The following is a 27,189-nucleotide window of genomic DNA, read 5'->3' as shown; positions in this document are numbered from 1 at the left end:
ACATAAACACAGTACAAATATCAAAACTAAGAAATTAACATGGGTATAATTCTATTAACTAAGCTACAGACTTTATTAAAATTTTACCAGTTTCCCTAATAGTTTCCCCAGTTTCTCAGGTTCCAGATCCAATCCATGATCTCACATAGCATAAAAAAGCTTAAATTCACCAACCTGTAGGAATCAGGTTTTCATCCACAGGCAAAAAAGTATCAGCCTCTATGGTAACTTCATGGTCATATATATTTGGGGAACCCTGGGAGGCAAAGGCAGAGGAAAGAAAAGAAGATTTACTGCTTAGTCTTATTTAATATATTTGCTTTATAACTTCTCTTGGAAAAATGTTTTCAGGCATTAGCAAAAACTTTAGAAATCTCATTTGACTGATGGTAATGATTACATATATTCACAGGTAGTCTTTGCCCCCCTAACAATAAGTAAATAAATAAGAATAAACATGATCATTTAAGTGCTCAAAATAGCAATTGATAAATTTGGAAGACATATTCAAGCATGTATGCATTTTCTTTCCTAGATGGAATGAATATGAAGGTGTAAAGTCAGAGAGAACACAGTGCTTTGAAAGCATTTTGGACCCTGGGCTTATTAGTGGAGGCGATTTTTCTACTCTCCTCACATGCCAGGAAAACAGAAGAGCAAGGGACAGTGACCAGGAATGCACAGGTCGTGGAAGGCCAAGGTCCTGCTCCAGGATCACTTCTGGGTGTGGGGGGCGGGAAAGGGCCATCTGGGACCCCTCTCTGCCTGGTTCCCACCTGGAGGACCTACTCCCTGCTATACAGCAGAAGCCCAGGAGTTAGAACTGCAGCCCCTGCTTTTGAGCACCCGCCTACCTCCTGCACCTGCCCTTTTGGGGGAGCCAAGGCTGGTACAAGAAGCATTGGTCAGTGGCAGAGACCTGGGGTCTTGTTCCAGCTCTCACTGAGTGGCCCCAGGGTAGTAACTTAACCTAGAATCTCATTTCCTTTGGGCTAATTTTACCTTTGCCAGGGTCCTTGGGAAGAACACCTTAGTATAGTTGTACTGTACTGTTTGCAAATTGGAAAACACATAAGTAAGTTTGTAATACAAAGGATATTTTTAAAAAAAATTATCAACTGTAACATATTTTAAAGCATCACAGCAGAAGATGGTGAAGGGAAACCAAGTGAGGGCTTCTGCTTAGTGAATGCTCAAAAATAACCTACACTAGTGGTTCTCAAATGGGGGGTGATTTTGCCCTGCAGGGAGAATTTGGCAATGTCTGGAGACACTTTTTATCGTCATGTCTGGGGCTGGAGGTGCTACTGGCATCTAGTATGGAGAGGCCAGGGATGTTACTAAACACCCTGCAATGCACAGGACAGTCCTCACTCCCAGCCCCCACAGCAGAGAATTATCTGGCCCCAAAGGTCAACAGTGGCAAGGTTGAGAAAGCCTGAGCTAAGCTAGACTGTGAAGTAAGCAGAGAGAGGCAGAGGCTGCAGGATAGTTGGAAACAGATTTTATGGGAGTCATTTTGAGAAGAAGGGCCAAGATTTTAAAGACCCTGAGAATCTATGTTGAAACATGACAGGAATTGGTTTGATCACACTACTAGGAGGCTCTGTTTCTAAAGAACTATGATCTCTTATATTCTCCCACTGGGTACATGGAATGGGCGGGTCAGGGCCAGGCCTCTGCCCAAATTCCCTGTCTTAGCCACTGGTTTGGTCCATATTCTGATCTGGGAAGGCCAGTCCTAGCTGGAAGAGGGTCTGCACGCCTCCTAGAGCAGCTTTAGACTCAGTGGGTCTGGGTGGCTCCCTCTACTGCCATCCTCTCATGCCTCAGGGCAGTGCCAGCACTGAAGAGGCCTCTGGGCTGAGGGAGGTAGAGCTAAGGGAAGAGAATTTGTGGCTACTGCTATTTCCCTGGCTCTATTTGTTCAATACTCAAACCGGAAGGTGGTGGGTCAGCCCAGACAGGGGTATGGAAGGTTGGGTTCAAAGCCTTGGTGGTACTCAATTGGGAGCTGCAACCCACACAGCTGAAGCGTCTCAGAGAAGGAGAGCCTGGGCCGGGCACGGTGGCTCACGCCTGTAATCCTAGCTCTCTGGGAGGCCAAGGCAGGCGGATTGCTCAAGGTCAGGAGTTCAAAACCAGCCTGAGCAAGAGCGAGACCCCGTCTCTACTATAAATAGAAAGAAACTAATTGGCCAACTGATATATATATGTAAAAAATTAGCCGGGCATGGTGGCGCATGCCTGTAGTCCCAGCTACTCGGGAGGCTGAGACAGAAGGATCGCTTGAGCCTAGGAGTTTGAGGTTGCTGTGAGCTAGGCTGACGCCACGGCACTCACTCTAGCCTGGGCAACAAAGTGAGACTCTGTCTCAAAAAAAAAAAAAAAAAAAAAGAAAAAGAAAAGGAGAGCCTGGACAGAAGCTCCTCCATCCTCCCCTTGCACAAATAAGACTTAAGGAACACCCTATCTGATGTCATTCAGGGAGGGAAGCCTGTAGGAAGTGAGGTCATTCTCTGCACTCCCAGCCTAGCATCTGTGCAGGTCTTCACTTTGTTTCCTAGGTGCCTTCTTCTTCCTCCTTTTTTGTTTTTTTAATAAATTCTTATTTATAACCAGAACACTGTTCTGATATATATAGTTTATAGATTAGCTTTGCCCGTTCTAGAACTTCACATAAACAGAATCATACAGTATACACCCTTTTGTGCCTTGTTGCTTCTACCCAAGATAATGCTCTCGAGATCATCCATGTTATTATATCAGTAATTTGTTCCTTTTTATTGTTGAGTAGTATTCCATTGCATGTCAATCTCACAATTTGTTTATCCATTCTCCTGTTGATGGACTTGTGGGTTGTTTCCACTGTTTTACTATTATAAATGATAAAGCTGCTTAGGAATTTCCTTTTTTTGTTTGTTTAATTTTTTTTTTTTTTTTAAGCACTAGGGCAGGAAGAAAATGAATCAATCTGAAAATCACACACCAAATAAAGTCATGAGTCTGGCCGGGCATGGTGGCTCACGCCTGTAATCCTAGCACTCTGGGAGGCTGAGGCGGGCGGATTGCTCAAGGTCAGGAGTTCGAACCAGCCTGAGCAAGAGCGAGACCCTGTCTGTACTATAGAATAGAAAGAAATTAATTGGCCAATATATATAGAAAAAATTAGTCAGGCCTGACTAAAAAATTAGTCAGGCTCATTGCTTGAGCTCCCCAGGAGTTTGAAGTTGCTGTGAGCTAGCCTGACGCCACGGCACTCACTCTAGCCTGGGCAACAGAGCGAGACTCTGTCTCAAAAAAATAAATAAATAAAGTGATGAGTCTGAGATGTTAGGAAGAAACCTTGGAGGTAAAGAAAAGGAATATTCACTCTCTTAATGGTCACTAAGCAGTACTAACATTCCTTCATTAAAGAAAAGCATGCTTTGTTTAATGACTCTTCTGTCCTGGAAAAATGCAACCATTTACGCTGGTGGAATATTACTGTTGGAATCATTTGCTTTCAAGCCTGATGGAAACTTGGCAAGAAATGCTGATTCACAAACAGCTCTCAAGGCCCATCTCTGAGTTCAGTGTTTGTTTTGGTTAACTTTGTTTGCCTGCTACCAGTTTGTAACATTAATCATTTAGAGAGTCCCTTACAACTTGCATGGGGCCTTAAACCCCACTGCACAACCATGGCCTTAATTCAGCTTTCATCACCTCTAACAGGAGGTAACAGACACTATTTTTGCTTCATTTTTTTATTTGCATTCTATTCATGGGGTACAACGCAACTTTGCTGCATTGATATATTGCACTGCGGTGAAGCCAGGGCCTTCAGTGTATCCATCATGGTAGCAACACACATTGTACCTGCCAAGCAACCTCCCATCATCCACCTTCCTCCTGCGCCACCAGCCCTCTGAATCTCCATTGTCCATCATTCCACATTTTGCTTCCATGTATACAAATTATTTAGCTCCCACTTATAAGTGAGAACATGCTGTATTTGTCTTTCTGTGAACAGATACTATTGGTGACTACTCAAAAGCCACAACAACCCCTTTATCAGTGCCCTCCCTTTCCCCTGATAGAAACCTGATGTGTTGATTTATCCTATGTCCTATGCCATGTATTTAGGGAAGGAGCCACCTCCCCATTCCCAGAGAGCAAATTTTGATTGGTCTCAGCCCATCACAGTGGTCTAATTCCCCTGCTGGCGACTGGGTTAGCTCTAGCATTGCCCACACTCTGGCCAATGAAATGTGAGAGAAAGTCTGCTGGGGGGCTTCTAGGAATGGTTTTGCTTGTTCTTAAAAAGGGAACATTAGCGATATGAAAAAAGGAATAGGTCCTTTTTGTCTCTGGATATGACTATATAAGGTGATTTCTGAAGCCGTGGCAACCATCCTGTGACCAGGAGGGGATAAGCCTGAACACAAAAGCCAAAACACTGAGGAAGTAGATAAAAAAATGGAAGAACCTGGGTTCCTGATGACATATCTACTTGGTCATACCAGAACCACAGCTATAACTTTTCATCTTGAATTCCCCCAGACCTGCTTTCATAGTTCTTTAGGTCAAGTTTCAATAAGAAACACATTTTCCAAGGCTGTGGAAACAGCCCAAGTGCCCATCAATCCGAGAATGGATAATAAAATGTGGTATATGTATACCATGGAGTACTATTCAGCTCTAAGAAACAATGGTGATATAGCACATCTTATATTTTCCTGGTTAGAGCTGGAACCCATACTACTAAGTGAAGTATCCCAAGAATGGAAAAACAAGCACCAGATATATTCTCCAGCAAACTGGTATTAACTGAGTAGCACCTAAGTGGACACATAGGTACTACAGTAATAGGGTATTGGGCAGGCGGGAGGGGGGAGGGGGCGGGTATATACATACATAATGAGTGAGATGTGCACCATCTGGGGGATGGTCATGATGGAGACTCAGACTTTTGGGGGGAGGGGAGGAAATGGGCATTTATTGAAACCTTAAAATCTGTACCCCCATAATATGCCGAAATAAAAAAAAAAAAAAAAGAAAGAAACACATTTTCCCAGTTTTATGTTAGGCACGGGAAAAAGCAGAAAAACAAAACAAAACAAAAAGCAATGTGTAACCCACATACATTTTCCATTCTTTGAAAAACACAGTTATCCCTTCCCCCAGGCCTCCAACACTCAAATTTAGGAGTGATAAGCCGATGCTTGGGCCGCAAATAAGATAATCCACTCCTACTTGAGTGCCCCCAAAGGCTGGTGGTCCCCACCCACCCTCAACCCTGAAGGTGGTGGCTGTGAAATCAGAGCTGCACTTACTAAGATACAGGTTGAGCTTCCCTAATCAGAAAATCCCAAATCCAAAGTGCTCCAAAATCTGAAGCTTTCTGAATGCCAACATGACCTCAGAAGAAACATTAACTGCAGCATTTGGGATTTTGGATTTGTGAATTAAGGATACTCAACTGGTAAGTATATATAATGTAAATATCCCAAAATCTGGAAAACTCCAAAATCTGAAACACTATGGTCCCAAGAACTTTTTTTTTTAGACAGAGTCTCACTCTGTTGCCTGGGCTAGAGTGCCATGGCATCAGCCTAACTCACAGCAACCTCAAATTCCTGGGCTCAAGCAATCTTCCTGCTTCAGCCTCCTGAGTAGTTGGGACTACAAGTATACGCCACCATGCCCGGCTAATTTTTTCTATATTTTTTTTAGTTGGCCAATTAATTTCTTTCTATTTTTAGTAGAGATGGGGTCTTGCTCTTGCTCAGGCTGGTTTCAGACTCCCGACCTTGAGCAACACTCCCGCCTTGGCCTCCCAGAGAGCTAGGATTATAGGCGTGAGCCACCTCGCCCGGCAGGTCCCAAGCATTTTGGATAAGAGATATTCAACCTGTAGTATAAGAAAGGGATTTTACACCGTCCAACCTTCTGGGTGGGGACTATGATCTGGGAACTCATTCAGACTTTGGAAAGAGATTCAGAAATACTTGTCACTCCAAGTCCCTGTAGGATTGGAAGGGTGATAAATGGAAAGAGCCTTAGTAAACTTCACATTCTCATTTCATCTCCTTCATTGAAACACACTGGCAGATGGAATACTTCATGCACGATTTCTCTATTTCCGAATCTATTCCTTTAGATCTCCCCCATTATAAAACAAGGATGTCCTAAGTATTCAAAAATGTGGAAAACAGAAAAATCACCATCACTTACTACCTACATAAAACAATATTTTGTTCTATTTCTGTTGTTTCTTTCTGAAATTATTTTAAAAAATAGAGCTTCTCCTGCCTGGGCGTTTTTGTTTTGCTTTTGGCTTTTGGTTAGTTTTGAAAATCTCAAGAAGGATGGTAGACATTCCCACAGATAAGGAACAAGCAAGTGAAGGACCATTTTTCTTACTTTTAAAGGGAGAACTTCATATAATTATATAAAAACCAATTAATTCTACTATTTGAGAAGATTCTAAGGGGGAAAAAAACCCCTAGCAGATCATCAGCAAACTCCTAAAAGAGTGTAAAATGCAAGATATTACTGGTTGGCTGTGAAGGTCATCTTGTGGTAGGAAACCACGCCAAAGTGATCTAAGTATAGTGGACAACGATGAGTTCCTGAGATAAAAAGGAAATAATAGATACAGTCTCTAGAGTTTAGCTAAGGTTTTTGTTCTGTCTGGTGTGATGGCCTCTGTCTGGTGTGGTGACCTCCTCAATAAGCTGAAACGTTGCCATTAGGAGGGAATGCGGCAGGTTAGAGGGGGGCACTGAAGAGGGGGTGTCAGTGGCTCTGCACCACTCTCAGGAGGACATTTCAAGTGTCCTCCCACTGCGGTTTACCCCTGTGCTGGGTTGAGTGTCTTTACCAACAACTTCACAAAGTGCTTCTAATAGTGGCCGACAAATAGTAGGTAGCTATTATTGTGAAATTGAGAGTATGATTATTAATCTAAAAAAACCCATGTCTTTTTTTTTTTTTTTTTTTAATATCCTTCCTTGTTCCAGACTAAACCCAGGTCTTGTCAATCCAAGTCCAATGCTCCTGCCACTGTACTGTGCAGGGCATGACCGGCCACCCAAAGCCCTGGGAGGAGCTGGTGGCTACACAGTGGGACACACACATGGGCAGCATGTCTAAAGGGGCAGGGCCGGGAACAATTCCGATGATTCAAGGGTGGAAAGCACCTTAATTGGAAGCAATCTCGGGGGAGCAGATGTGGAATAAGGGAAGCCAACGTAAGCACACATTATAAGGAGATGAGAGGGAGTTCCTGAAATAGCTAGTTACTTATCTGAAGCACATGGGAAACACATACTTCTCTTGGCAGTACAATGTACTCATTCTACTTTTCTCTATGACTTCCCATGTATTGAGCACCTACTATGAGCTTTCTGCTGGGCCCTTTTCATCACCATGGGGGGACCCCAATGCCAGAGTAATTCCATACTGGGTTGGTCTTTCCAGCCACAGCCCCAGGTCACTCCACAAAGCAGGAGATTAGAAGCAGGAGAGAAGAAGCCAAGTTCACTTACCTGGCCTGCCAGGTTGAAATAAGAGTGGTTGGTTAGGTTGACTGGCGTGGTCTTACTGGTCTGGGCTCGATAGTTGACCATGAGCTCCCCACCGTCCAGGGTGTATGTCACCCAGACTTTTAACTCTCCCGGGTAGCCTTCTTCACCATCTGGACTGACTCGTGAGAACTGGATGCCATTTGACAGCACTTGAGGGGTCCAGAGCACCTGGAAAAAAATGTTTTCAAAGCTGCTTTGTCACTCTAATCCCAAGCTTAATGCCATCTTTCAATATCTAGAGACAACTGATTCCAGCAAGGAAAGTGGTTATATAATCATTAAGGCTTTTGAATAATAGCCTGGATTTTAATTATTCTAAAATTTTGTTTTATACAGAAAAGTGGCTTTTGTGAGAGAAAAATTTTTTTTTCTCTTTACCTATTCACATTCCCCATACTCTTTCCCCTAACTTTATATAGGTGTGGCTACAATATTTTCCTCTTTCCCTTCTTTGATTATTTTTCTTTGATTTTTTTTTATCTTGTAGCCTCATTCTACTAGATGTCTTATAGTAATATCTGCTAAGAGTTTTTTTTTCTCTTTTTGAGACAGAATCTCTGTTGCCTGGGCTAGAGTGCTGTGGTGTCAGCCTAGCTCACAGCAACCTCAAACTCCTGGGCTCAAGCAATCCTTCTGCCTCAGCCTCCCGAGTAGCTGGGACTACAGGCATGGACTACCATGCCCGGATAAATTTTTTTTCCTATATATTTTAAGTTGTCCAGCTAATTTCTTTCTATTTTTTTTAGTAGAAACAGGGTCTCGCTCTTGCTCAGGTTGGTCTCAAACTCCTGACCTTGAGCAATCCGCCTGCCTCAGCCTCCCAGAGTGCTAGGATTACAGGAGTGAGCCACCGACCCGGCCAATAGTTTTTAAAAGTAACTTTAATAAATCAGCCCCTCTCTCCTGTGGGTACTATATACAAATATTTATTTACAACACTCCAAAGTCCTTTGTTTCCTAAGCAGAGTTCAAAATAAATAAGGCATTTGTTCCATTAGGAAGAATTTTAGCCTACAAAATCAGAACTCCTGATTTTGGGGCCTGGTTTCTCTCGGGTTTGTCACAACCATTGTGTGTCTTTGAGCATCAATCATAAAATGAAAGGGATGAAAAAATTATCTTGAAGATTTCTTCTTGTTCTAGAAAATCTGATTCTAAGAATAGCAAGAAAAATACAAAGAAAAGTTTTCTAAAAAAGCTTTTTGCTTGGCCAGGCACAGTGGCTCTCGCCTGTAATTCTAGCACTCTGGAGGCCAAGGTGGGAGGATCCCTTGAGGTCAGGAGTTCAAGACCAGCCTGAGCAAGAGCAAGATTTCCTCTCTATCAAAAATAGAAAAATTAGCCAGGTGTGGTAGTGTGTGCCTATAGTCTGAGCTACTCTGAAGGCTGATGAAGGAGGATTGCTTGAGCTCAGGATTTTGAAGTTATGGAGCTAGGCTGATGCCACTGTATTCTATCCTGAGCAACAGAGTGAGACTCTTGTCTCAAAAAAAAAAAAAATTAAAATTAATAAATAAATAAAAGTGTTTTGCTTTTGGAAATAGGAACTGGGATCTTGGATTAACATAGCAGTTGCTCTCAACTTTGCCGTAGAGGCTCTAAGATTATTCTTACAGAGAAGTGAAAACCAAAGCCATGACACTTAGCTGGAAACTTCCTAGACACTGTCTCATCTGTCTCAGAGCAGACTTACAGTAGGTACTATTATTGTCATTGAATAATGAGAGAACTGAGGCTCTGAAAGGATAAACTGTTTGCTCCAGGCCACACAGCTAGTAAGCAACAGTGGACTTGGTCCTAAGCCTGTGCCCATCCCATTATTCTACACTGTAAGAAGATGAGTTGGCCAGAGATTCTCAGTTCCTTCAAGGAGCTTTGGGATCACTAGTGAAGGGCCCATTGCAGCAGACATGAGACCTCCAATTGGTTGAGCGCTTAATGGTCACTGGTGCTTTACATAAATCATCTTGTAAGGGTAAGGATTTGGTTCAACCAAATGAAATGATCATCATCGTGGGTTAAAACAGTTGAACGCTATCAATTTCACATGGCTCCAACTAATATTTTACAGATGAGTAAATTGAGTTAGATGGAATTAACTTGCCCACATCTACCTCCCACATGCCAGAGGAAGGGAGGTTCATACTTCATATTTATTGTTTGAAGGGAAAAATAAAAAATCTTGCTTAAAGTCACACATGTAATTCATGACAGAGCTAGCGTTCAAACTCAGGTCTGGCTGTCAACACTATTCCAAATCTTAGTATCAGTGAAGATTTGTTCAAATATCTCCTTTTTTTTTTTTTTCTTTGAGACAGAGTCTCACTTTGTTGCCCAGGCTAGAGTGAGTGCCGTGGCGTTAGCCAAGCTCACAGCAACCTCAAACTCCTGGGCTCAAGCGATCCTCCTGCCTCAGCCTCCCGAGTAGCTGGGACTACAGGCAAGCGCCACCATGCCCGGCTAATTTTTTTCTATGTATACTTGTTGGCCAATTAATTTCCTTCTTTTTTTTTTTGAGACAGAGTCTCGCTTTGTTGTCCAGGCTAGAGTGAGTGCCGTGGCGTCAGGCTAGCTCACAGCAACCTCAAACTCCTGGGCTCGAGCGATCCTTCTGCCTCAGCCTCCCGAGTAGCTGGGACTACAGGCATGCGCCACCATGCCCGGCTAATTTTTTATATACATATCAGTTGGCCAATTAATTTCTTTCTATTTATAGTAGAGACGGGGTCTCGCTCTTGCTCAGGCTGGTTTTGAACTCCTGACCTTGAGCAATCCGCCCGCCTCGGCCTCCCAGAGAGCTAGGATTACAGGCGTGAGCCACCACGCCCAGCCTAATTTCCTTCTATTTACAGTAGAGATGGGGTCCTGCTCTTGCTCAGGCTGGTTTCAAACTCCTGACCTTGAGCAATCTGCCCGCCTCGGACAAATCTCCATTTTTAACAAAATAGCTGAGGCCAAACTCTGCCATTCCAAATAGACTTGAAAGGTAATAACCTCTGTGGGCCACAGGAATGACCTATGAGCCCAGGCTCTGCCCACCCACTCCTGGCAGGGCCAGGCTCTCATTTGCATTTGCGGGGCTGGGGAGCCCAGCGGGAACAGAGGTCTCTGTCTGCACCTACGGTGACAGCAGCTGGTACCTGAAACAAATTCACTTGGCTTAGTAAAAAATTAATTTTACACCCTAATTATCTCCCAGAAATGTTGAACTTTCAAGACACTCAAAATATGAAGGCTGTTATATGTATAATTAAAAAATGTGATTGCTCCTTATTGGAGCAGTCCACTCTCCACCATCTTTGAGCATTTAAAAAAAAAGAAAAAGAAAACAAATATCCAAAATGGAAAATTTTAGGAATTAAATATTTGAAATAAAATATTTTTAACTTGCTACCTAGTTTTTCTTTCTTAGAGAAAGAACACAATGGGAAGATTTTTATATAAACCAATATTATTGGTTAAGTATAATTCCTAGTCACAGAAGGACTTCCCTGACCCTGTAGTTTCCAAATTTCCAGAAATCTTGCACTTCTAGGCCTTCTTATATCATTTCTAAGCCTGTCAGGTTATTCAACTTTTGTCTTTTTAAAAAATGTGTTAGTATAATTAGAAAAACACACACCTCCAAGCCAACAACCATTCAGTAATTGTTGAGATCCAACACAATGTAAAATAAAGTTCATCTGATAAGGCTCATGTTACTATATCAAAAGCTACTACTGCTCAAAAACTTTCAGTGGCTTCATAAAAATGTTCAAAGTCTTTCCACACACCTCTGTGGGCTGTTCTATTGTACAGCATTCTCTCCAATTTCCACATATTGAATGAAATGCCATCCGTTCTCAGGGATGATTCAAATCATACGTCCTCTGTTGCTATTCATTTGTTCACAGCCAGTTCCTGTAGCGTATTGTTAGCATCTACATTACGGCACTTGTTACAGCTCCCCTATATCAGTTATTTACGTGAGGGTCTGTCTCCCTCCCTATGCTGTGGGCATCAGGAGTCCCCTGGCCCACAGAAGAGGCTCAGTAGGCACACCGCACTGAAGAAAATGTACAATCACAGTTTTACTGCGTTCATAAAGAGAATACACGTTAAGCAACACCATGGAAAATACCACAGTGAGCAGAGAGAACAGGAACAAGCTAGAACAAAGTGCTGTTGTAGGCTTCTCTAAAGATCCCTGTCCAAAACCAAGCTAGGCCTTACTTCCTCTAATGGGGTTTGCCCACGGACTCAGAACATTCTAGAGACTCTCTAATACTGGCAGAGCAGATGCCACGTTCTGCCTGTATGCTTTCCCTGGCGTATGAGGAATCCCATCACCGAGGAAAGACGAACCAATGGGGCAGTCTGCTTCTAGGCCACAGACAGGAAGCTCATGGGGAAGGGGAAACCAGAGTGACCAACTTCCTTCAACAGGACAGGTGGCGGTCAGGGGCAGAAAAGAAGACATTGTGGCCACTAGCTGCCATATATGGTCCTGTCTTCTCTGGCTCTTATCTCTTTCTTTTCTTTAAGAGACAGGGTCTTTCTTGTTCTATTGCTCAAGCTGGAGTGCAGTGGCACAATCATTGCTCACTGTAGCCTTGAACTCCTGGACTCAAGCGATCCTCCTGCGTCAGCCTCCCTAGTAGCTAGGACCACAGGTTCACACCACCACGCCTGGCTATTGGCTGGATGCCGTGGCTCACACCTGTAATCCTAGCACGCTGGGAGGCCAAGGCGGGTGGATTGCTCAAGATCAGGAGTTCGAAACCAGCCTGAGCAAGAGCAAGACCCTGTCTCTACTAAAAATAGAAAGAAATTAATTGGGCAACTAAAAATATATAGAAAAAACTAGCTGGGCATGGTGGCACGTGCCTGTAGTTCCAGCTACTCAGGAGGCTGAGGCAGGAGGATCACTTGAGCCCAGGAGTTTGAGGTTGCTGTAAGCTAGGCTCACTCCATGGCACTCTAGCCCAGGCAACAGAGTGAGACTCTGTCTCAAAAAAAAAAAAAAAAATTTTTTTTGTAGAGATGGGGTTTTGCTATGTTGCCCAGGTTGGACTTGAACTCCTGATCTCAAGCAATCCTCCCAGCTCAGCTTCCCAAAATGCTGGGCTTATAGCCATGAGCCACGGCACCTGGCCTTTATTTTTTTTTTTAGAAATTGGGGGGGAGGGAGTTCTCGTTTTTTGTCCATGTTGTCCGCAAACTCCTGGGTTTAAGTGATCCTCCCACTTCAGGTTCCCCAAGTAGCTGGGACTACAGGCATGCCGTTTCTCTAGCAAGTAATCTGGGTGGTATAATTTAACAGAAAGTGAACTACCAAAATTTTCTCCCTCACAGCCTGAAACTAACAAGAGCAATCATTGGAATTAACCCACAGTCTCCCACTTGGGGCCAGGAAGCGGAAGGCCAGGCACTCCCACCTCAGGGAGAAGCTATTTGATCAGTTTGCTTTCCTGGCTGATTCACTTGGGAATGGGTTTTTATGTGGAAAGGAGGAACTGGAGAGAACCTGAGGTAATTTTGAGGCCTGAGGCACTTTAGCGGAAGGACAGGCCTGGGTGCGCTGCCATGCCACATAGGGAAGGGCTTACTGACAGGATTAGGGCACCCTGGAGGGCTCTGGGCCAAGCAGACCTGGCTGTCCCACTTAGGAGTCATGTGGCCTTTTAGTGCCTCAGTTTCCCCATCTGATGCTAATACATGGTTCTGGTAGGGGTAAGATAATATATGTGAATGTCTTGTGCAATATGTGGCAGGTATTATTATTAATCCATGTCTCTTTAACGCAACCCCCTGATTACAACACTGGGAGAAAGTTGTTCCCTGTCTTTCCTAAGTCGAGGGCTGTCCACCCCCGCCCCCACCTGTCACGGCAGGTGTGTTAGAGAAGAATGGACCCTGGCACACGGCCAATGCACCCGCTCCCCTGAGGCATGGGAGCAGCCTCTTTCCTATATCCTTACCACGCATGTGCTCCAGGGCCTAGGATGGTGCCTGGCAAACAGGAGGTATGCCTAAGGGTACTTCTCGAAGTGAGCCACAAGGGAACTTGGTCACATGTCCCAACTGACCTTATCAAACCCTCTGACTCCTCCATGTAGACTGTTGGGCTCCCTGTTAATGGCCAGATGATACTCCTTCCCATCGATCTTGAATGTTCCTTTGGCGATTCGGTTGACCACCCTTCCAACCACTGCTCCAAAGTAGGGCTTGTTTTGGAGATACCCTGAAAGGACACGAGATGACAGCGCTTTTAGAACTTCAAGCGGAAGGCGAGGCGCACACTGTTTCCGCTCCCTTCTTCTGAGGGAAGCTGCACCCAGCAACAATTTGGGCATATTGACGTCCCCACGGAAGCACAGAAGATGGCATGTTTTACATGTGGCCTTTTCCAAAAGTAATTCATGTTCATTACAAAAAATGTTAAAGAACCTTATAAAGAAATCACACAGAAAAAAATGTAAATCCCCCTTAATTAGTAGAAAGAACCACTGTTTATAATATTCTTTTTTTTTTTAATTTTTTATTTACTTTTTTTTCCCTAAATGTAAGAACGTGTTCTGTAATATGTTTATAATATTCTTATGCACACCTATCGTTCTGTCTTTAAGTGCATGCATGTGTGCTTTTTTTCCTATTTACAAAACTAGGATCTTAGTACAGCAGGCCCCCCTTATCTGAGGGGGATCCGTTCCAAGACCCCCAGTGAATGCCTGAAACTGGATAGTTCTGAACCATATATATATACAAATACATACATATATGTCTGTCTTATCCAATCCATACATACCTATGATAAAGTTTAATCTCTAAATTAGGCACATGAGAGATTAATAACAATAACTAATAATAAAATAGAACAACTATAACAATATACTGCAATAAAAGTTATGTAAATGTGGTCTCTCTCTCTCTCTAAGAATATCTTATTATAACATACTCACAAATTTTCAGATTGCAGTTAACCTCAGGTAATTGAAACCTCGGAAAGCAAAATCATGGATAAGGGGGATTTACTATATGATGCTGCTTTGTAATCTGCTTTTTTCCTAGGCCAATCAATTTTCTTAACTAAAAAGTATATTTTTGTGTAGTCCTGAGAGGAAAATATCTTATTCTTCTTTCTCTTTTTCAGAAACCACACAGTTGGTATTGATACATGAAAATATCCTTTAAAGAGAGTTAAATAATACAGAAGGATACAGAATAGGCTTGCCAGAGGAACTATAGGATGCTCAGTTAAATATGAATTTCAGATAAACGATAAATAATTTTTTAGCATAAGTACGTTCATATTACCATTATATATGGGACATACTTACGCTTTAAAGGAAAAGTTGTTTTTCTTTTTTTTTTTTTTTGAGATAAGAGTCTCACTCTGTTGCCCAGGATAGAGTGCCGTGGCATCAGCCTAGCTCACAGCAACCTCAATCTCCTGGGCTCAAGCAATCCTCCCGCCTCAGCCTCCCAAGTAGCTGGGACTACAGGCATGTGCCACTATGCCCAGCTAATTTTTTCTATATTAATATTGGCCAATTAATTTCTTTCTATTTTCAGTAGAGATGGGGGTCTCACTCTTGCTCCAGCTGGTTTCAAACTCCTGACCTTGAGCGATCCACCGGCCTCAGCCTCCCAGAGTGCTAGGATTACAGGCGTGAGCCACCACGCCCGGCCGAAGAAAAGTTGTTTTTCTGAAACTCACATTTAACTGGGTACCCTGTACTTTTATTTGTGGAATCTGGCAACTTAATAAAGAACAAAACATGAAAGCACTCCTTCCCCTCTCAACTTCCCTCCTTCCCAGTGGTAACCACTGCTAACAGTTTGGCATGTACACTACATTTTTTTTTTGTTTGAATTAATTACATATAAGTATATATACAAATACAAATTCTATGTAAAGAGAATTGTACCATCATCACACATTGTTTTGTAATTTTTCAGTTATTGAATATCATAAGCTCTTTCCATGCTATTCCATATATATCTACCACAATCCTTTTGATGGCTACATGGTATAATGATGAACATAAACTGTTGTTTGGGGGGCAGGGGACTATAAAAAGCAAGGTAGTGGCCTTGCACTTAAAACTTTGTGTGTGGGCATATTATGGTACTTTCCTTCTCTTTAAGTTCCTCTGTGCTTGGTTTACAATGGAAAAGATGAAGGTTTGGAGATTATTTGTTTGTTGTATTATCACCAAGATTACTTTCTGCTCTATTTTTCACTCAGATGCCCCCGGAATTTCAGTTCCCCTTCTCCATGGTACTCTTATCTGTCACGTCTACTTCAGATCAGCAGCGGATGCAATTCAAGCATAGGAACTATTTTTCCACAGCTCGAGGGGCTCTCAGGACACAGAGCCTGAACTGGATTAGGCCAGCTACAGGTCACAGGTTCCCATTACTCAACTGGCTGGGCTCAAGTTAAACATTAATCATTCTCTTACATGCCTTTCCTGGTTCACTTCCTTGCTACTCTGCAGGTGCCTCAGAGTCCCGCCCACAGACTATCATAACAGCTAACACTGAGCGCTTTCTAAGTCCCGGCCACTTTCTATGTGTTTGACATTTAACTCATTTCATCCTCAGAACACTTCTATGAGGGAGATACTGTTATTACCTCATTTTACAGATAGATGTGGAAACTGAGGACAGAAAACGTTAAGTAGCTTGCTCCCAAATACACAGCTAAGTAGTGGCAGAAGCAGGATTTGAACCCAGACTGGCTTCTGAGTCCAAGTTCTTAAGTATTGCATTATTTTGAAAGTACAAGGTTTCAGGGTTGATTGACCTTACCACCACCCCTAGGCATGGGCTGGGCTGATTCCTCTGCTATTCCCACCTCTCCCCAGCCTCCTTTCTTTCTGAAACTGTAACCTTAAAACCCCTTGCACTGGTTAACCACAAGAAGCCCCAAAGGGCCAAACAACCATTTCTTGGTTTTGCTTCATCTGCTTTTTAGAAGCTCAAAAATGTACTTAAAAGCAGAATTTTTGTCTAAAAAACAGTTTGACCGTAGTGATTTCTGAGTTCTACCTTGACTCATTCAACAAATATACACAGAGACCCCTCTCTCTGCCAGAGACATACTAGGTGTGGAGACAACCACAAACCCAACAGTAAGGCTCGTAGGCTTGCAAGAATTCTCTTAGAAGCCACTGCTTCCTGACAACAGTCAATCAGCCCATGGAGATAAGAAGCACTTGCCCGTTCCTTGATTTGGAGGAATAGTTTTTAAGGATTAAACCCTAAGGACGGCAGGAACCACTATTCCCAACTGTCTGAAAAACCCTTCAGAACAAATGAATTTTATGCTATCTTCCTATGTTACTAAGATTTTGCATCAAATCAGAATTACAAAAAGTTACGATCCCCAAATCCTGTATAGGGTATGACTAAAAAGTTGGATTTTTTTGTTTGTTTGTTTTTTGAAACAGAGTCTCCCTCTGTTGCCCGGGCTAGAGTGCCATGGCGTCGGCCTCGCTCACAGCAACCTCAAACTCCTGGGCTCAAGCGATCCTCCTGCCTCAGCCTCCCAAGTAGCTGGGACTACAGGCATGCGCCACCATGCCCGGCTAAGTTTTTCTATATGTTTTTAGTTGGCCAACTAATTTCTTTCTATTTATAGTAGAGACAGGGTCTCACTCTTGCTCAGGCTGGTCTCGAACTCCTGATCTTGAGCGATCTGCCCGCCTCGGCCTCCCAGAGTGCTAGGATTACAGGCATGAGCCACCGTGCCTGGCCTAAAAAGTTGTTTTGTTTTTGTTTTTTATTTCTTTTTAGGTTTCCACTTCTGTGTGACTAAAAAGTTGTTTTGAAATGCAGAAAATACTATTTTCCATGGAAACATTCAAAGCTTCTAGCTCAAGCCATGAGCTGATTTAATCAAGTCAATTGCTGAGATGGCAAATAGGGGAAAAAATAGCCTCCTTTTCTGGGCAAGGCACTGGCCAAAATAAATTAATCAATGCTTAACCATGGGATATGGCCTTACCCACTCCCCTAACATACCAAAGACCCCAACTATGACACTTACCTCGGACAGCCCAAACTTTAGCCAGAATGCACTAAGTCTGAAATAAAATTACTCACTACTCTCACTCAAAACCTCCACCTACTGAATGACTGTCCTTTGTCTATATGAGGAAAACAATTAATTTGACAGGTACTTTAATCATCTCAGATATTTCATAGTTTTTTGGTTTTTTTATGGCTGCTGGCTGTCCCAGATGAATCCCCATGCCACTTGTTGCAGTGTTAATAAAGTGAAATAAAAAGGTCTAGTAGTGGGAGGGAAGAGATCTGGGGGACAAAGGAAGAAAAGAGGATAAAAGAGATTAATTGCTCACTCTGATCAGAGACATACCAGATATGTGGTCAGATATGGTCAGATACATAGCACAGTCCACAGCATATTTCATCATCACAATCCATATTTGTTTAAGATGAGGAAATAAGTCTGCAGGTTAAATAAATAACTTGCCCAAGGTCACAAAGTTTTAAGGGACAAAGCAGAGATTTAAACCAGAAATCCTCAATGCTCCTACGAGGGCACTCTAGGGCATTTGCAACATTAAAATGCAGCCTCTAACCTAATCCCATTTTTCCTCACTCCTTTTCTTTCTTTCTTTTTGAGACAGAGTCTCACTCTGTTGCCCAGGCTACAGTGCCGTGGCGTCAGCCTAGCTCACAGCAACCTCAAACTCCTGGGCTCAAGCAATCCTCCTGCCTCAGCCTCCTGAGTAGCTGGACTACAGGCATGCGCCACCATGCCCGGCTAATTTTTTCTATTTTCGGTAGAGACCCAGTCTTGCTCTTGCTCAGGGTGGTCTTGAACTCCTGAGCTCAATCTTCCCGCCTCGGCCTCCCAGATGCTAGGATTACAGGCGTGAGCCACTACGCCTAGCCCCTTACTCATTTTTCTTAACCCAAGTTTTCTAAGGTACTAACTTTATTTTTTCCATAATGGCTCTCAAGGCAGTAATAGCTGGGTGTTTGGTGGTAACTAGGGGAAAATGAAAGGGAAGGAGTCTTGCTGATTTTATGGGAAGGTTGTTTATTATACCTGTGGCTTATAAACAAATAGTCTCATCACAGGCTTTGAAAGAAGTCATGATGACTGTAGGTGGCACATGCAGATAAATAACATTTTTAAATATAAAAAAATGGTAGAAAAACTCACAGGAGGCATGACTGATTTTTCCCAGCTGTAACTAAAAGATCATATAGTTTACCTCTTTAGAATTCTATTGAAGAAAAATCTCATTTTCCCAGGGAGAAATTGAATCATTCTGACCTCCAGTTATGGCTGTCCTCCAAGCAGTTTATATAACCTATCTGGAAAATTGGAGATTGTTCACAACCAACCTGGCAGTTACAAAAGGATCATGTCTCATGGAATTATCCACGCTTAGCTCTTCCTCGTTGCTCAAAACCTTCTTGGGACATGGTAATGTCAAGATAATTCCTTACTCTGTCAAGTCTTATTACTTTAAATTATTTACCTCAGTTTGTTTATATATACTTACATACTCAGACATTTTAAAAGCATATACAGTCAAAATTAAGTCTCCTTCATACTCCCTGCACCCAGCTATCCAGGGTCCTTTCTTAGGGACAACCACTGTTACCAGTTTCTTGTTAACATGGGTTTTAATGCACTAAAATAAATGTGTCATAGCAGAGTACTGTAGGGGGAGAATAAGGGGTGAACATCCCTATAACAAAGACAGGTTAACAAGAGAAAAGCATAACAAATGTATTTGATAATAGTTTTATGTGGACATTAGAGACATTCGTAAGAATGAAGACCCAAAGATACAGAGAAAATCCATCTTTATGTTCAACTGAGTATGGACAGCTGTGTAGAAATATGACTAGACAAAAGGGGGAAGATCTAACACTAATAAACTGAGTGTGGAAACTCAGCAAGGCCTGTCTGTTCAGATTCTCCTTGGTTTCTCTGAGCAGCATTCCTTCCTCCTGGGTATGGGGCAGGACACCTCTAGAATGAGGGTCTTAATTTCTTTATGGCCAGCTGTTACACAGAAAGCAGAGGGAAAAGGTTAGAGTAATATTTTTAGGATGTATAGCTGGCTTTGTAGAAAAGGGGTTCTACGACCAGCTTTAGGAGAGAGGAATTTTAGCTTCTATGGCTTGTCTTGAGGGAGAAGGACCGGCAAGAGGCAGTAGGGCAGAAGTGCAGAGAGACTTTGCTTCGAGGCTATTTCTTAGACCTTCACTTAGGGTATGGTTTTCTGAGCCCCAATGTGCCATTTCATACTTTTCTGACAATTATGCTTCCTGTTATGACATATATGGAATTGTATTACAAAAGAATCTACAAAACACTGAAAGATGGGGTTGTAAAACAAGGAACTGAGGTCCACTTACAATAACCTCAAAGATGGCTAAACATATTAGAAAGCATTACTTTATTAGCTAATGGTATTTCCCCCCAACTTCTTCTTTTGAAAATAGCTTTCCTTTTAAAGTAATTCAATCATCCAAGTTATAGCATGTGAATGAAATGTCCATCTTGATACAGTACCTAGGAATATATTAAATGCTTTGATTCAGTTCTAAGTAGGTCTCTGCCAGATCTCTAGCAGCTTCTGTAAGATGATAGTCTCTCTCATCCGCCATCGTGCCCATCAGATAACTCTGGAAAGACCAGAACTTCCCCCTTTCTTCAGCTGCCACTGCATCACACCTAATTTTGTTTTTAAAAGTAGCTTCATTCCTAATCTGTTCCACATTATTCATATGGCATAGCTTAGATTTGAGGGTCAGATTGAACTTGAGTTGTACTATGAAATAGAACATTTTTATTGGACATGCTTGAATCTCTGGCATGTCAGGGGGAGGGAGGGGTGGCAGGGGCAATATATGTAACCCTAACAATATTTGTACCCCCATAATATGATGAAATAAAAGGGGAAAAAATAGAAATAAAAAATAAATAAATAAATGCTTTGATTCAACCTGGCATTTTGTGAAGCCTGCGATGTATTCTGATATGGAAACGCTATTGAACATTCTCAAGATACACTGAACATAGGGAAGGCAATGAAATGTCAGCTGGATCACTGTAATCTAGGGGAGCTAATGGTTTCTTCTCTTTTTTAAGAACATTTGGGGGTCAAACTTTTGTGAAACTTGATCATACAAATTGGGACATTTTTGTCATGCTCAACTAAAATAGAGTGGAAAAGCCAAGGGGAAAAGCACTAAGGATACATAATATTGTTGCAAGAATGTATTAATAATTCTCTGCAAGCCTAGCTGTTGAAACCACCTGAAACTGCTCAGAATAAGTACTCACCTAAAATTCCAGGGCCCCACCCACCACCTAGGGCAATCAAGTGCTTCTCCAGAGGAACTAGAGCCAGTGATGGGACCCAAAAACAACACTGCAGCTTGTTTCTTCCAGCAAGCGCCACCTACTGATAGGGAGGTCAATTTGCACACCCTTTATAGCATTTACTGACTCAATCATACACGGTGCGTAGTTGAGTCTCATCCACAAGCACCACCCACTATCTCAGATATTCAACTGGGCATGCCATTATCTAATCAAAAGAAAATACAAAAATAAGAAGCAAAAGCTGCTTCAGATGAGAAGGAATCTGCAAAAGATCTCTGGATACATGAAAAATCAGAGTGAAAGGACACCCCTAAAAGAACACAATAACTCCATACCAATGGAAACAAACCAAAACAAGAATATTGAAATGATTGATGAAGAATTTCAAATATATCCACATCCATTAGGTTATAAAAAAATAAAATAAAGTAAAAAGTATAAATATTTTAAAAATTTAAACAAACAAAAAAAAAAAGAATTTCAAATATGGATTGTAAGGAAGCTCAATGAAATACAAGAAAAAATAGAAACCCAACACAAAGAAACCACAAAAACAATGCAGGAAATGAAAGAAAAATTCACTAAAGAAATCAAATTGTTTTAAAAAAAGTCAAGCTTCTGGAAATGAAAAATTCATTCAAGGAATTACAAAACACAGTGGAAAGCCTTAAAAGTAGGCTAGATCAGGCAGAAAGGTACACAAATCAGTGGCATTCCTATATGCCAACAATAGTCAAGGTGAGAATCAAATCAAAGACTTGATACCTTTCACAATAGCAACAAGGAAAATAAAATACCTAGGAATATATTTAACTACGGAGGTGAAAGACCGCTACAGGGAGAACCATGAAACACTGACGAAGGAAATTGCAGAGGCTATACACAAATGAAAAAACATATCATGCTCACAGGTTGGCAGAATCAACATTGCTAAAATGTTTATACTACCCAAAGTGATTTACAGATTCAATACAATCCCTATTAAAATACCAACGTCGTTTTTCACAGATCTAGAAAAAACAATTCTACACTTTGTATGGAACCAGAAAAGAGTCCAAACAGCCAATGCAACCTTAAGCAAAAAGAACAAATCAGGAGGTATCACTATCAGACTTCGAGCTATACTACAAAGCTATAGTAACCAAAATAACATGGTATTGGCACAAGAACAGAGACATATACCGATGGATTAGAAAACTCAGATATAAAACCATTCTCATATTGCCATCTGATCTTTGACAAAGCAGACAAAAACATAAACTAAGGAAGAGAATCCCTATTCAATAAATGGTTCTGGGAAAATTGGATAGCCACATGTAGAAGATTGAAACAGGATCCACACCTCTCACCACTCACTAAAATTAATTCATGATAGATAACAGACTTAAACCTAAGGCATGAAACTATAAGAATTCTGGAAGAAAATGTTGGGAAAACTTATAGACATCAGCCTAGGCAAAGAATTTGTGAAGAAGTCCCCCAAAATAATCACAGCAACAACAAAAATAAACAAATGGGACCTGATCCAATTAAAAAGCTTCTCCACAGCCAAGGAAACAATCAATAGAGTAAATAGACAACCTACATAATGGAAGAAAACATTTGCATGCTATACATCTGATAAAGGGCTGATATCAGAATCTACAAAGAACTCAAGCAAATCAGCAAGAAAAAAATCAAACAACCCCATTAAAAAGTGGGCAAAAGACATGAACAGAAGCTTTTTTTTCCCCTTTTATTTCAGCATATAATGAGAGTATAAACATTTTGGTTACAAAACTGCTTTTGTACCATTTGAGTCAAAGTTGTAAGTGTGCCTATCCCCCAGATAGTGTGCATTGTACCCCTTAGGTGTGAATTTAACTATCCCCTCTTCCCTCCTCCCTCCTGCTTGATTTCCAATGAGGAACAGAAGCTTTTCAAAGGAGACAGACTAATTGCTAACAAACATATTTAAAAAATACTCCATGTCTCTAATCATCAGGGAAATTGAAATCAAAACCACAATGAGATATCACCTAACTCCAGTGAGAATGGCTTTTATAAAAAAAAAAAAAAAATCCCCAAACAAATGCTGGTGTTGATGCGGAGAGACAGGAAAACTTATACACTATTGGTGGGACTGCAAACTAGTACAACTTCTATGGAAAATAGTATGGAGCTACCTCAAAGAACTAAAAGTAGACCTACCATTTGCTACCAAATGGTACCATTTGCTACCAAGTTGCTACCATCTAGCAATCCTAATACTGGGTATTTACTCAAAGGAAAAAAGGACATTTTACAAAAAAGACACCTGCACCGGAATATTTATAGCAGCACAATTCACAACTGCAAAGATGTGGAAACAACCCAAGTGCCCATCAATACATGAGTGAATTAATTAAATGTGGTGTATACGGATACATGGTACTACTCAGCCATAAAAAAATAGTGAACTAATACCTCTTGTATTAACCTGGATGGAACTGGAGACCATTCTTCTAAGTGAAGTATCACAACAATGGAAAAACAAGTACCACGTGTATGCCCCATTAAATTAATCAAACAACACTTATGTGCACATATGGAAATAAAACTAATTGAAATCAAGCATGTTGGAGGGGACTGGAGGGGATGAGTAAATTCACACCTAACAGGAATAATGCACACTATCTGGATAATGGACACACTTATAACTTTGACTCAAATGGCACAAAAGCAATTTATGGAACCAAAACATTTGTAGCCCCATAATACTCTAAAATAAAATAGAATAAAATAAAATTCAGGAAAAAAGAATTAACTGGCTCTGAGGCCGGGCGCAGTGGCTCATGCCTGTAATCCTAGCACTCTGGGAGGCCGAGGTGGGTGGATTGCTCCAGGTCAGGAGTTCGAAAGTAGCCTGAGGAAAAGTGAGACCCCCGTCTCTACTATAAAATAGAAAGAAATTAATTGGCCAACTAATATATATAGAAAAAATTAGCCAGGCATGGTGGTGCATGCCTGTAGTCCCAGCTACTTGGGAGGCTGAGGCAGCAGGATTGCTTGAGACCAGGAGTTTGAGGTTGTTGTGAGCTAGGCTGACGCCACGGCACTCAGTCTAGCCTGGGCAACAAAGCAAGACTCTGCCTCAAAAAAAAAAAAAAAATTAACTGGCTCTGGAATCCCAGGCCATATGTCACCAATTCTTCTTTGACGCCATTGAATGATTTTGCATGAATCAATCTCTTTGTGATTCTGTTTCAACCTAGAAAATGGTTATGCTAGTAGCAGAGAGAGGTGACTCAGCAAAATGATTCTAAAGAATCGTCTTTAGAATCATTTGCCAGCCTCTTTCCTGCCTTCTGACTCTGCAGATGTCTTCCCCAGAAGTTGGAGGGGACACAGACAAGAAGGGGAAGTGGAGCTGATTTCCCCCACATCCCCGCACCTTGGTACCGGTGAGTCTCCTGTAACAGACTCCCTTAAGTTACCAAAGAAATTCTGCTTCTTGGAGCCAAGTTGTGGAGGCTCCAAGGTAAATAAAGACAACCAGAGGCACAGAACAGGATCCTCAGGAATATTCTTTTTTTTTTTTTTTTTTTTTGAGACAGTCTCGCTTTGTTGCCCAGGCTAGAGTGAGTGCCATGGCATCAGCCTAGCTCACAGCAACCTCAATCTCCTGGGCTCAAGCAATCCTGCTGCCTCAGCCTCCCAAGTAGCTGGGACTACAGGCATGTGCCACCATGCCCGGCTAATTTTTTCTATATATATTAGTTGGCCAATTAATTTCTTTCTATTTTTATAGTAGAGACAGGGTCTCACTCTTGCTCAGGCTGGTTTCGAACTCCTGGCCTCGAGCAATCCTACGGCCTCAGCCTCCCAAAGTGCTAGGATTACAGGCGTGAGCCACCGTGCCTGGCCCTCAGGAATATTCTTACAATACATTTTGTTAAGGAAGCAGGGAGCAAATTTAAGACTTTCAAGGGAAAAAACAAAACTCAAGAGTTTTCTGTTGACCCCAAACCATGAGCTAAGTGTCACATCTAAAGAACCAAACAGACAGAATGACACACCAAAAGGAAAACCTCAAACCTCCTCTCAGGCAGACCTTGTACACACTCCCACCACTGAGCAGTCTTCCTTTGCCAACTTTATTTCAGACTTAATTTTCTGTCTATTTACACTGAAGTGCCAAGAAATAGCACAATGTACATTTTCCTTTGCTGTAATTATAATTATTTATTTATGCAAGTATTGGGTTAAAACCTATCTCCCTAGCTAAACCGCAAACTCCACAAGAGTGGGGCCCTGTCTGTCTTGTTGAACGAGTTCGTTGAATTAACAGAATTTTTGAATGCATGAATTAATACATGATACTAATTGCCCACGAATTCCCACGGGATAAAAGCCCATCCAAGTTAGCAAAAGACCTGAGTTGGTTTCTCCGGTTCACTCAGTTTATGGTTACTGAGCAGCTGGGGGTGCTGGGCCCCGACTGAGCTTACCTTATGGAGGGCAACCAGGCCTCAAAGAGAATCTTAAGAAAAAGAGGTTGAGCACAGTGGCTCAGGCCTATAATCCTAGCACTCTGGGAGGCCAAGGCGGGATCGTTTGAGCTCAGGTGTTTGAGACCAGCCTGAGCAAGAGCAAGACCCCGTCTCTACTAAAAATAGACAGAAATTAGCTGCACAACTGAAAATGTATAGAAAAAATGAGCCGGACATGGTGGCGCATGCCTGTAGTCCCAGCTACTCTAGAGGCTGAGGCAGGAGTATTGCTAGAGCCCAGGAGTTTGAGGTTGCTGTGAGCTAGGCTGATGCCACGGCACTCACTCTAGCCAAGGCAACAAAGCGAGACTCTATCTCAAAAAACTATATTAAGGAGAAAAGTGGACAACGCACATCTTTGATTTTCCTTCTACAAAAAGGATACAAGGCAAGAGCTAGGGGCCACTGGCTTCCTCTTTCCTCTCCTGCCTTCTCTAAGGATCTGGCGGTTCAAAGGTCGCTCCAGGGTCGCTGGAGTTTATGTTGCCCTCAACTGGCGTTTTTTACATTTTACTGAGGCAAAGCCTGAATGGATAATCAGAAGCCAAGTCCTACGGCTATTTCCATTCATTATGTTTTTTTCCAAACACTGGCCGGCCGGCCACGCAAGCCCGAGTTACCCGGATCCACGCACTCCAAGTTAGACCGGCCCAAGCTGGGGGACTTTCCCCTCGGCTCCTCGCAGGGCGGGCGGCACGATCGATCCGCGGTGTGAGCGGCCCCGGGCAGAGTTCAACCCACCTTCCAGCCCGGCAAAGCCGAGCGCCACGTCTGAGGCTCTCCCCTGCCTGTCTTGCACCTCCAGGGCTGTGATCGTGCAGCCCCAGGAGATGACGTCCACTCTGAGCAGGTCTGACTGCAGCTGGAACTTCTCCACTGTGCCCGCCCCCGCGGGGAGCTCCCCAAACACGGCTCTCGTCACCGACACCATGGTGAGGCCGCGCGGCTACCACGCGCTCCGCAAACTCCAGCCGCTGGGCTGGCAGCCTCCCGAGTTTACTGGAGAAGGGGCGTGACTCGGTCGGACTCCTCCCTCTCCTCGCCGGGATTTAGGGAGTGACCACTCCGGAAAACAATATCCTCCGGGGCCTTATGTAAATCATTACTTTGCCCGAGGGTAACAGGAAGGCAAACTTTCCTGCCCTGCCAAGCTTGCAGTTTTTCCCTTTTGCTCCCCCCCCAGTTGCATTGCATGTTGGGAAGGGTAGTCTTTGGGAGGTGAAATTGCATTTTGGGGCCGGTAGTCTTTCTAAACCCGAATCCGGAGTCTGCAATGATCTACCCCCTGCTCCTGCCTTGGGTATCTACTCATCTCTTGCTCTTGAAAGCCAAGGTTCCTTTAAGAAGGTATTCAGGGAACAAATATTTACTGAGGCCCCTACAAATGCCAGGTACTGTACCTTTTGCACAAGTGCGAAGAAGTCTTCAAGTATATACAGTTGAGAGAGGAAAAAGACACTGAGGTCACTAAATAATTGTTTTTGCTTTAGTGTGTCTCAGAATTATCTGAGGACATTTGAAATGCATTTGCCCAGGCCTACACGCTGGAATTAATGATTCCGGGAGTCTAGGATGAGACTCAAGAATCAGCATTTTTCATATTCCCCGGTTATTCTAATGTAGATTACCCAGGACCAGACTTAAAGAAATAGTGCTCTGGGCCAGGCTGGGTGGCAAACGCCAAACCCCGGTAATCCTAGCACTCTGGGAGGCCGAGGTGGGCGGATCCCTCGAGGTCAAG

At 42.6% G+C, this 27,189-nt stretch overlaps 1 protein-coding gene across 1 annotated transcript in view; it reads right to left on the bottom strand.

Moving 5' to 3' along the window:
- GALM (galactose mutarotase) overlaps positions 1–26,478 on the bottom strand; it is a 67,113-nt gene extending 40,635 nt beyond the window's left edge. Inside the window, exons 1-4 of the mRNA XM_012788472.3 lie at positions 26,190–26,478; positions 13,640–13,794; positions 7,533–7,739; positions 175–256 (exon numbers count right to left, since the gene is read on the bottom strand). Coding sequence (XP_012643926.1) covers positions 175–256; positions 7,533–7,739; positions 13,640–13,794; positions 26,190–26,379 — 634 coding nt within the window. The 5' untranslated portion in view covers positions 26,380–26,478. The remainder of the gene's footprint in view (positions 1–174; positions 257–7,532; positions 7,740–13,639; positions 13,795–26,189) is intronic.
- Between the last annotated feature and the right edge of the window lie 711 nt (positions 26,479–27,189).

Source organism: Microcebus murinus, chromosome 3, assembly GCF_040939455.1.
Source record: "Microcebus murinus isolate Inina chromosome 3, M.murinus_Inina_mat1.0, whole genome shotgun sequence".
In the NCBI taxonomy this organism is placed as follows: Eukaryota; Metazoa; Chordata; class Mammalia; order Primates; family Cheirogaleidae; genus Microcebus; species Microcebus murinus.
Note: the sequence above shows the minus strand (reverse complement) of the source record. Positions and strands in the feature narration are given on the sequence as shown.